The following is an 11,958-nucleotide window of genomic DNA, read 5'->3' on the forward strand; positions in this document are numbered from 1 at the left end:
ATTCATTATTATGCTATCTGATGAAATTCTATTGTGCTATTTCCTTAATCTGTGTCGACATAGTAAATCAACCAATCAGACTATGCTAGCTGGCAAAAAGTATGCCCAATTTTTTAGTGTGATGACTGTAACTAAGTGCTTATTCCAAAATCGACATCTCCTTATCTACGCATTTTTTTCCTATAAAATCTGGTGCACCGAGCAGTAGAAAATTCACACCTTAAGATTGAGAAAATTTCTTCTCTTCGTTTGCTATTAACGCTATTTTCTTTTCTTTATTTCCCCGGATGGATAAATTTCGTGCATTGTTTTTGTTTTTCCAATAGTTGTTATTCTTATTTGGACTGCGATGTTCAATTCATTAGTCAGATTCGTTGGATTATGTTGAAAACGCCAAAAAAGAGTGTTGATTTTATTTGTTGGCCCAATTGGCTTTTTGTTGACGCAGATTTTGCGCGCACATTAGTACCTAAAAATTATTGTATTATTGCCGAAGCATATGTGTCCACAGGTGACAAATAATTGGGTGCAGCAAAACAGTACATGAAGAGATCTGTACAAAAACAAGAGAAGATTTTTTTTTTCAGATAACTGAAAAAAAATTTATTTTTCTCAAAACTGGTGTGAGATGTAGCAGTGCTACATACAAAACAAAACTCAATCGTTTTTAGTGCTATCTGATGCAATCCTATTGTGCTATTGCTTTAGATTTTATCGACATAGTGATTCAACCAATCACATTAGGCCAGCTGACAAAAAGTATAAACCATGACAATAAAAAGCAGTGAAATCGTACTAGAAGCACTTTTTCCAACTCTGCGAGGATACAATCCACTGGCTGGCGATTCAATCCCAGCAGAAGAGGGATAGCCGCCAACAACAACAAGCTCAGCTGGGCGCGGTGGCTAAATGCTTAGCGATATAGATCGAGCAGTAAGAGCTAATGCTTAGCGTATTTCCTCATAATCGTAATACAAACACTTTTGCGATAGTGATGACTGTAACTAAGTTCTTGTTTCCAATTCAAAATCTCATTACCTACGCATATTTTGTACTCTAAAAAGGTGCGTTTTTACAATAAAGCGCTGATTCTAGCACTTTAACTCGTGAATAACTTTTTTCGTGGATCGGAATTAAACGTGATGTTTCTCTGAAACTCTTTATTCTTTTTTTGTTTCGTTATTTTTCCATTATAGTTCCAATATTTTTTTCTGTTTTTTTAGCAATGGGACTCCCTCTTTTTGTTTACAGTATTTTTCTGTTTATTTGTATCTCTGATTATTTAAAACTAACATGGAAAAATTGTCTGCATTGAATTGTTAAGTCGATGCTAAATCGACCGTGAAATACCACTGCAGATCAATTTATAAATAATATATGAATAAATGATGAGCCCTAATTAAATTTTTTCATACAAAATTTGTTAGTGAAATCAAACCAGGCAATGCTTTGCGACAGTTTCGTGCGACTCTAACGACGAAGGAAGTATTCTGTTCATGTACAACAATAGGAAAGATCTCACAAATGGAGACTACAACTATCTAGTATACTGTGTTGTATTCTGTTGTGAATGTCTGGGAGGAGTAATTGTACTTTCTATGGCCATAGAGAGATACTTCCTGATATGCAAAGCGAATGATGCCAAGACTAAACTCAATTCATCAAACAGAAAGAAGATGTACTTCGTAATAATTGTTGGTTTTCTTCTGACTCTGGGTTCCATGCTCACAGATGTTGCAGTTCATCATACAAAATTTGTAAGTTTGTCAGTTTTCACTACAAAAAACTCGAATGTTATGTTTGGCTGTTTTTGAAGCTGAAGAGAAGTAAAAACTTGGGATAAATTTTGAAAAAAAAATTATGCTGTTTGAGTTGCTCAATAAAAATTGCATTGTTTGAAATCTGGTTTGTACATTAAGACTCATTTCGCCCCGGAATGAAGACCACAGAAGATTTTTTGCACCAACCATATCCACGAAGAATATTGGCTCCCAACTGGCAGCGATATATCTAATCATTTACACAATCAACCATGAATAAAACTTCCTGGGTTGAACATTAGAATAAAGGGTCACATATGATTATCGCTAATCAAATTAATTGTTCCGACCCCCCTTGAGGGAGGAGGAACTATATGCTCAACTGTTTTCTTTGTTCAGACAATTTTGACCGATCAATATATTCATCGTACACAGTTCTGAGCGGTATCATTAAAAAGCCCGTCCAGCGCAGAATATGGAATTAAAAAGATTTTTTGAAATTCCTTTTGTGAGCGAGTTTTCGTGGTTTAGATTTTTGTGAATATTGGTTCGATTTGCGTTTTTTTATTCACTTTTTCCGGAATTTTTGCCTACAATTTTGTCATTTTTGCTAAAATATGTAAAAAATTGTTAACAAGAACAATGTTGAATTTATTTCTAGAGCTAAAAATGTCTTTTTGACTATTTTGATATACTTTTTCCGCAAACATTTAGGCTAAATATTTCAAAATTTAGCCTTTTTCATTGAAAATTGTCCAAAATAAGATTCTTTTGGTCCACTTTGATTCAATTGGCCGGCAGTAAAAACCGGTCAACAACTAACACAATTGAACCTTGCCGCTATTTTTCTCTTATTTTGGTCAAGTTGTAGCTTAGCGTCTGCAAAGAAAGAATACTTCTTCTTCCTTTTCTTTCTAATGAACTACAATTTAATTTTTTTGGCGGTTTTACCTGTTAAGTTATGGTTTTCTGGCGTTGATACTACTAGATTTCACAATTTGTTTTGGATTCTTAGACATGAGCCCATTTTTCACGTTTTTTTCTCCATTCGTCACACTATCTATTTGTTGACAGATCACATATTACACTATTTACGTTCAAAAAAAAGAAACATATGAACAAAAAAAGTCTTTAAAGGTATAGATTATGGTTTTATGGGCTTCGACACCCCTTTCTCGAAGACTTTAATTGGTTTTTTTTACTTTTGTCTTTAACTGTAGTTTTCACCTGGTCTTTTAAGTCGTTTGAAATTTCCTAGAAAATGACAGGTCCCATTCGCTTTTTTGGAGGAATAAATATGCCAATACTCTGATTTCAGTAGATAGCTGAGGGCTTTCATTACTTTGAAAACATTTGTTTTCAAAAATAAAGAATTTTAACTTCGCATTTTTCTTTTTTGCCAATTTGTTACCCAGTCTTGTTAAATACAGGTCATATAGGACAATTCCGTCCTCGAGGGACGACACAAATGAACAAAATCTGATGTTTTTATGGAAATTGTTTTGAATTTACTGGCTTCGACACGGGTTTGAGGCAAAAAAAATAAACAAACTTCTGATTTTTGTCTATATTTCCTGTTTTTTTGTAGACGTAAGACATTCTCAGAAAATTAATAGGTCGCAAGCGCTTATTTTGGACCAACAAACAAACGTATTCAGTTTTTTTGTAGCTAATGGCTTTCATGACTTTAAAGTTAATTGTTTTTGTAAAATACAAAACTTTTATTTAATTTTGCTGTTCCTCTCTTTTTTTGTCAACTTGTTTCCGAATCTCATTAATGAGAGGTTGCATAAAACAATATTGGCGTTCAAGGAACGCTAAATCTAACATTTTAGGGGCCGAATCTGGCTTTATGGCTTCGACAGGGTTTTCTCGCAGGTTTGAATTGAATTTTTGTTTTTTGTCTCTATATAATGTTTTTTTATATAACCGCACGAAAAATTGAATAATAACTGGTCCTAACGCTCTCCTATGGAAGCGTATGTGATCTTAAACTTTTTGGATGTTTTATATTGCTATCTAATGGTTTTCATTTCTTTGAAATTAATTGTTTTTAAAAACATGAGCCAGCTTTTTCTTGCTGATTTTTTTGCTCACTTTTGTCTAATAGTTAACGAGCCTTGTTATTATTATGGAGTGGTCTCATATCCTTTCTAGTGAAGTAACACTTTTTTTAGTTGCAAATTTATCTGACTCTTTTTTGACTTGTTAATAAGTTTTTTTTTAAATGGACATAAACTTGTGGTTGTAATTAGCGTTTGTTTTGATTGTTGTTTCATTTTATTGTTCTTCTTGACTTGCTTTGTTAATAATGGTTGATCTCAACAATCTAATGCGTCATTTACTCCACTGAGTTATTTGCGTTGCAGGCTATCTATTTTTTCATACAACCTTCTTTTTGTAAAATACTGTTCCTCATTTGGTAGAAATTTATGCAAAAAATGTTTATGAGTGGGGTCGGAACTTTATGTCCGAACGCAAATTACCGAGCATCCTGATTGTCATATATTGTTTTATGGAAACGGGGCAAACATAATAAGATCAAAAATGGTTGATAGAAACGATACGACGATCATCATGCTGGATTTGGCTACTAATTGCCTCCGAAATGGCCCAGTTTTTTATATAAGCCAATTCCGCAGAGTTCAAGTGAATTCCATGCTTTAATATAGCAGAACAGATATAGGTTACATACCCGGTAAAAATTGGCCCAGGCAATTTAGCTGTTAAGTTAATTCGGCACTTTCTAGAAACGAGTGACAATATCTGGTCACCAATTGTTTTGAGTCAATTTTGATCAAAAATTTGTTACCAAATTTGTTAACATAAGCAAAATAAGTAGGAAAAGTGTTAATTTTGTCTGTAGTGTTAATGACTGAACGCCCCAACTTCCTGAATTATTGTCTATTTGAGACCCAGCACACAAACTTGTTCTTGTGAAGCGTGATATGAGTGGTAGGAAGCTGTTAATTGTCCTCTTAATCCACTTAAGAGTATTGTTGGAGCTGGGCTTAAGGAACAACAAAATTGCGCAGGAAGTAAAACTTCAGTGAAGATTTAAAACAGACCCAATTAAATGCGTGAGACAAAACTATCACTGTGTTCTATTTTTGTCCGGATTATTCATCCCCTCAGCGAGAAAACTGTGTATAGCAAATCTGAAACAGCAGCTTATGCTACGGAGGCAAAAAATTGCTAACAAACTAAACAAAAATAAGAATTCACAATTTGAACAAGTAAACAACTGAAATAGCAACAAAAAATTTTCAGCCTAGCAACTCGAGCTAGCACATAAACTCCGCAAAAAAGTTGTTGTTGGAATAATATAGTTTTGAATAGTGTATTTGTTACTGCGTCTTGTCAAAACAAAACCTTTGAGCAATATAGTTGTTAAATTGTTATTGTGTCTTGTTACCAAAATTTGTCTTGAGCAAAATTCTGTCTAATATTGCGCCTTGTATCGAAAATGTCTCGAACAGTGAGTTCATATCTCTGTGTCCTGATTTCCAATCTTCAACTCGTGAGTACTCTGCGAAAATCGCAATACACAGAGCTAGGATTAAAATAGAAACCATTTTTTTATCACAATTCTTAGGCATATATTTTTGCCTTTGATTTGTTTCATCAAAACGATTGAACTGGCAAACATATAGAGATCCCGTATTTTGGAATCTGTGGACCCAATTTAATTGAGAATAAAATTCAAAACTAAGTTAGATAAATTAGTTAATGCAACGGTAAGAACAGCAGAACTGATATACAATTACAAAAGCAAACTTCATAAAGGAATTGTCCGGACAGATTTTGGAACCACTCAGAACAAGCTGGGCGGTGTAAAACTTTCTTTGTCAAACACAAGCAGAGCAGCCGTTACAAGTATTGCTGGGATTTTTCTGATTTTGATTGCCAATTAGGTTTTCCTTAATTTTATTTTAATTGACGCTATCGTAGCTATTAGATTCTGTAGCCATGTGCAAAGTTGACAGGTGGAATTGAGTTACTTTTAAGCCGCGGAAAATCTTGTCCCTGTTCTCAGTGCTCGCTCAAAGACACGAATCGTAAAATATAGTGACGTATATTTTCAAAATTGAACCAAATTTGAACTAAATAAGAGAGTTCACTAACCTCTACACGAATTTTTAATCAAGAAGAGTACAGACAAAAAATGCAGTCTTTGTGGCGTTAAATTTATTTTCTAATTGAATGTTGGGGATAAATAGGCGTAACATGTACTTTACACATGTTTTACTGTTACAGGAAAACATTCGAAAGTGCTCTTTGTGTTGGTTTCAAAGATTCTACATCGCTGTCGCTTTGTTTTTCCACTGCGTTGTACCGACTATTGTATTCTCAGGCTACATTTACAAACTGACTTGGAGGGAATTGCTGAAAGAAGTTGACAGTGGGCAAAGTGGGTTGCAAGAGAGAAAGAAGACCCTGGCTAAAGCATTTGGGCTAATCTCTGTCGCATTCTCCCTCTTCTATTCGCCCTATGTGGTGGCTTCGGCAGTTAACATATATTACATTTCTCGGCACAGCTCTGTGTTTAATGACTCCAATGCGAACCGGCAAGCTTCGTTAAAAACAAATAAAAAAAAGCTGAAAAGATTAAAATTGGGACATTAACTGAAACAAAACTCATTTGCCTGCTCTTTACTAGTGTCAGTACAAGCTGCTGGCGGCAGTCTATTCTCAGCTCCTAGTCTTTACCTTTTTTTGCAAATCTATTCAGAGCTCTTTTGAAGTTACAGGTCAACGCGCAGCTTTTCATGCTCTTTTCATCACCACATGATATGGCAGAAATTTAGAGTACGATACACCTTCAGGTCTGCTCTTGAATCAGCTGTCTATCTGATACTAAATTGGAACCCTGATGATCATTTATTGCCTTGAGACCTTTTCTTGATGTTTTTTTCTGCAGCATAGTCAGTTTATAAGATTATCACATAAAGCTATCCGTAGATTCAGACATATTTATGGATTCGAATCTGACTATAGATTTAAATAGATTGGAGCAATGAGCTCCAATTTATAATAGTCTGCCTTCTAATATTAGACGGAAAACAACATCGAAAGCTTCCTTAAAAAAAGAACTGAAAGAATATTTTTGGAAAGAATTTTTGAAGGACCCAAAAGTAATTGATATAAAAGATGACATTGAGAGCATTAGATTTTAATTTTATTCTTTAATCTTCATGATATACATATAAAATTGTGAGAACATTTTATGCTCGCATTTTAGGCCATTTTTTACTAATGTAAAGTCAAATTTTTGTGCATTTAAAGAAGATTCAACAATTAGGGATCCATGCTGTACTATGCGTTCAAAACATTTGGAGATCTTTTTGAATTGGAACTCTAATTTTACGTTTACTTTTCGATATTTGAATATTTCAATAAGCTCATTTTTTGACAGCCTGCAATCATTTTGCTCTAACAGTCCCAGTGGCCTCAATGCATATATCAGTTACAAGATTAGTTGGAAAAAATCCTCTCCTGTGAGCTTCAAACCGAAAAGTCTTCACATATTTGTTTAAAAACTACGTTTTTGATCAACATTGAATTCTTACCTGATGATTTGGGGGAGAGTTGTGAATAAATGTTGGAACACTAGAGCGAAACAGTCCAATATTTTCCACCATCAGAGTTTTAGCTCTTAGCTGATTACCTCATGGAGAGAAAAAGTTAGTCTGCTCTTCAAAGTCCGATCAGCTATTCGCAAATTGTGAGAAATGTAAATTGCATGGGTGGAAAATGAGGTGAACTTGATATCTTAAAGTTGTGTACCATTAATGCACAATTTTCCAGAGTTGGAGGGAAACGATTTTTGGTCATGACGCTTCCAAAAAATTCTCTAAATGTTAAATCCAATGGCTACATTAAAACTTCAGTGCCACAATTCATGGAGATGTTTCAGGAAAAAGTATAACTCGCTTCTTCCACTAACTCAACTGGTCACGAATTTTCCTCTTCAAACAGCTCCTTTGTGCTCTTTCGACAATTTTTGGAGTTTGACAGGAGTTTGACTTTTTATTCACTTTTTAAAATAAATTTTGTGGGAACAAGGTTGAGAGAAATTAAAGAAATAAATTGCCGATTTGAAGGATTCTCGAATCTTCTCACTCAACCAACGAGACCAACCATTGGGTGAGTGAAATAGAACCAGGTCACCCATCATACAACGTTATTTGGTTTCATACTAAGTAATATATGATTTGTGTGACTTTTAGTAGTCATACAAAGATCACATGATGATTTCATAAAAATCATACAGGGATCATAAAAAATGAAAGCCGAAAAACTGTATAATATTAATTTTTGTACAAAAACTCTAGTGATTGAAGGATTCAAAATCTTGCAAGAATCTTAAAAAATTGTTGCAAGATAATACATCGTTCTTCCAATTTTCTTGCAAATCACTAACTGGTGCCATTAATTCACGTATATGGTACTGAGAGGGCACTTAAATTTATCATATAGCATGTAAAATCTACATTTTATTCATTGGGTGCGCTAAGAGAACAGCTTCCTATTATAAAAATATTCAGAAAACGAATTAGAGCTTATTTGCAAAAACAAACAAATTTTTTGGAAAATAATTGTATAAAAGCATTTGTAGGTATAAACTGGCTTCAGAGTATATCGAAACTTTAATCATCTCTTTGATCTTACTCTTTTTAGTGCCCAACTTTGCAAATGATACTGTACGTTAGTATCTGTTGACGGATCACAATGTGATGCCTGTGAATAGCATAATGACGCCTTAATGTCGATGAACAAAAATGTATGATTCTTGGTAATCATACAAAGATCGTATCTGATTTCTTTTGTTTGATAATAAATTGGTAAAAACAAAACAATTATGGTAATAATGAAATCATTTATGATCCTTAAATTGAATCAAAGGAAGTCTTAGTATCGATGGAATGCAATCAAATGCAAAGATACTCCTATGTTGAGCGAGAGTTACTTTTGGAAGATGATCGCAACTTAAAAAATTATTTCTGGTTAATCAATTGAATTTTTTTTTTTTAAAAATGAGAATTTTACGCAAAACAATTGCAGTCACGGTTATTGCCTCCTTGTTATACGAAGCAGTTAAAACAATATTTTGAGATCTTTACCGTTTGTGCACCCCCAGCTTACTGGTTGCATATTATTTGCACCACCAATAGGCTTGCGCCTTAATTTTACATAATGATTTACCATGTAATGACAAATGCTCTGTAACTGGGGGAGCATTGGATGGGGACGGAAAAGATCCCTACTTTGTTTAAACTAAGCACAAAAAACTTGTGTGGAGTTCTGTGATTTTCTGCTTTGTTTTTATCTAATCAAATCACAGCAATCAACTCTTTGAAAGTTTATTTTTCTGTATGGCCATAAATTGTCCAAAATATTAAGCGAATTAAACTGTTTGATTGCAATGGTCCTAACTGGTGCAAATTTAAAGCAGATTTCAGTTTTAGGCACGAAAATCGTAACATAAGATATTTAAGTTCTTCTCATTTATGCTAAATCTTTGTTCTCTAAAGATTTTTCAACCACAAGTTTTTGCGTTTAAACTGTTTCTATTCCTACCTAGAAAAAAATATTATTTTACAATTCTAGCAATTATATGAAGCAGGTAACAATTTAACTGTTATTATTCCAGCCAAAAATTTTTATATAGATTAGACAAAGAGATATCACAAACAATTTAAACAAAAAAAAACAGAATTTCGGTACCAAAAATCAAATATTACGCTAATGAGAGTGCCTCCCTGTATTTTAAGAACGCGGATAAAAATCAAGATGAGAAATTATCAAAAATAGCAAAATGCTTATGATGAACTCAATGTTTGCACTTTACTACTTCTGTTTTCAGGAAAATATTTGTGCATCTAATTATATCAATGAGCTCTCAAAAACGTCATCTCATCTATTAGAAATTTTTGTTTCTGCTTACCTTTAAATATGTTATGGAGAATCTCATTTGAAGCCCAAACAAATTGATAATGAAAGCGAGATGTGAATTAAACAAGTAATTTTGAAAACTAAAAGAGGTACTGAAACTTCATTTCTTGTTTGTGTAAAAACACTTCAATTGTGTAAAAACACAATTCTTGTTTTTATGCTTGCTTTTTGGTATTTGAATTTCTCAATCAACTGACTTTGTGTCCACCTGCAATCATTTTGCTTTAGCACTCCATTGGTTTTAATGCACGGGTCAGCTACAATGTTGATTGCGAGAAAGCCTCTGCTGAGAGCTTGATGCAGAAAAATCTGCACAACTCTGATTATAATGTATTAAAATGTTGTCGTTATTGTTGTCTTTTTAACTGAGGGATGGGAGAATTAGGTGTGGAAACAATTCCCAGGCTATGGTGCCAGACCCAAAGTGGATATGTCCAGACAGGCCCAGACGGAAAATGGATATGTCCAGACTATCGTGCGTTCAAAAGTTTTCGTGCGCCCTTCGTGCGTTCGAAGGCAAATATGTCCAGACCATCCCAGACCGAAACGGTATATGTCCAGACTTTCGTGTGTTCTTTTCCAGACCATCGTGCGCTCCAAATCAAATTCGTGCGTTCAACGCCAAAATTTTTGTGCGTCCATGTCCAGACTTTCGTGCGTTCATGTCCAGAACATCGTGCGGTCATCAGACCATCGTGCGTTCATGTCCAGACCATCGTGCGTTCATGTCCAGACCATCGTGCGTTCATCCGTGTTTAATTTTGAACGCACGACACTCCCTTCGTGCGTTCATTTCTGTCTGGACATATCCGGTTTCGGTCTGGGACCTCAGCCTGGGTTGAGCAAGAATCGAGTGTTTTAGCCATTAACAGAATAGTTGGAAGCGTGCGACCAGCTATTCATGCAAAATGCGAGAAATGCCAATTCTATCGGTGGAAACTGATAGTTGTATAGGGAATGATACAACAAGCACCACAAAACAAGCAACAGAAAACTTTGTCACAAAACTTTGTCATTAAATTACTTGTATGCCAACGGCGCTCTGAGAGTTTATGCTTCCTTTTTCTATTAGCATATCAATCAACTCTTTGAAGAACGTTTTCTGCGAACCCAAAAAATACATTAAATTTTCAGCAGTATAACGGTTTCATAATTATGACCGTAATTGAGAAAAAAACAATGAAGCAAGTTTTAGTTTTAGACAAAGAAGTGTTTTAGACACAAAAAGTTTCGTTCTAAGCAGGAAGAAAAAGTTTTAGAATCCTTGTAATTTTTTTGAAGTAGGTTATTTTTTGTGCCTAGAAAATTAATTATGAATTAACAAAAAAAAAGATAAAATAAAACTTGTCAAAAAATACATTTTTGTTTTCAAAAAATCAAATGTTATGCGAATGAAAATGCTTCTCAAGATTTTAAAAACATGTATATAGTTGATGAGAGATTTATTTGATTGGAAGCAATTTGTTCGTAAAAATATCACCTCGTACTCTTTACTCCTTAACATTAAATGCTATCAAAAGAATTCAAATGAAACTCCATTTTTTTCCTCAAAATTGTGAATTTTCAGAGCGCAATAAAAGTCAACATAGCTCAAAAATTTAGATTTTTTTTGCTTCGTGGTTGCCTTACAAAATGTTTTGGAGACTACCCTTTGAAGTTCAGATAGATAATCAAAGCGAAATATATTTTACTTTCAATATATTTAATCCATAACTTTGGTTTTTTTTCTCCACATTATACTATAGCGGTTATATGTTACTTTCACTACTTGGCGATGTGTGCTCGAAAATGCGAAGGACAAACAAACAAAATCGGTTGAGAAAAGTTCGCTGAAATGCTGAAAGTTTATCAGTATTGTGTATTCAGAATAAACTATACATGAGGAAATATTTACTCGCTTCTTAAACGGACCAGTTGAGAGCTGATGACAGTCGAAGACTTTCAATTTTCAACAGGGACTTTTGCCAAGTAATACTGTGGTAAAGCATACCACAGAAGGGGGAGGATTCTGGGGCGGGGGGGGGCAATTGTTGATCCAAAGGGGGGGGGCAATTGTTGAAATAATCCTTGGTTTTTAATAAAATTTGTAAGTCTCGATGAATTGAACTGAAAAAAAACGAACAAAGCTCATTGATTTTCTACCAACTTTTGACTCCTTCTCCGGCAATCGAAACTTCCTGCAAACTGACGAAGAAGTGGCTACTCATATATCATGGATGAGAGCGGCCACTGCCGTGGAAAT

At 34.3% G+C, this 11,958-nt stretch overlaps 1 protein-coding gene across 1 annotated transcript in view; it reads left to right on the forward strand.

The window, feature by feature from the left end:
• The window catches only part of LOC142337939 (uncharacterized), a 44,602-nt gene extending 37,949 nt beyond the window's left edge, over positions 1-6,653 (forward strand). The window contains exons 2-4 of the mRNA XM_075387572.1: positions 1,442-1,757; positions 6,018-6,328; positions 6,587-6,653. Coding sequence (XP_075243687.1) covers positions 1,442-1,757; positions 6,018-6,328; positions 6,587-6,653 — 694 coding nt within the window. The remainder of the gene's footprint in view (positions 1-1,441; positions 1,758-6,017; positions 6,329-6,586) is intronic.
• Positions 6,654-11,958: the final 5,305 nt, after the last annotated feature.

Source organism: Convolutriloba macropyga, chromosome 4 (genome assembly GCF_964194025.1).
Source record: "Convolutriloba macropyga chromosome 4, txConMacr16.3, whole genome shotgun sequence".
NCBI lineage: Eukaryota > Metazoa > Xenacoelomorpha > Acoela > Convolutidae > Convolutriloba > Convolutriloba macropyga.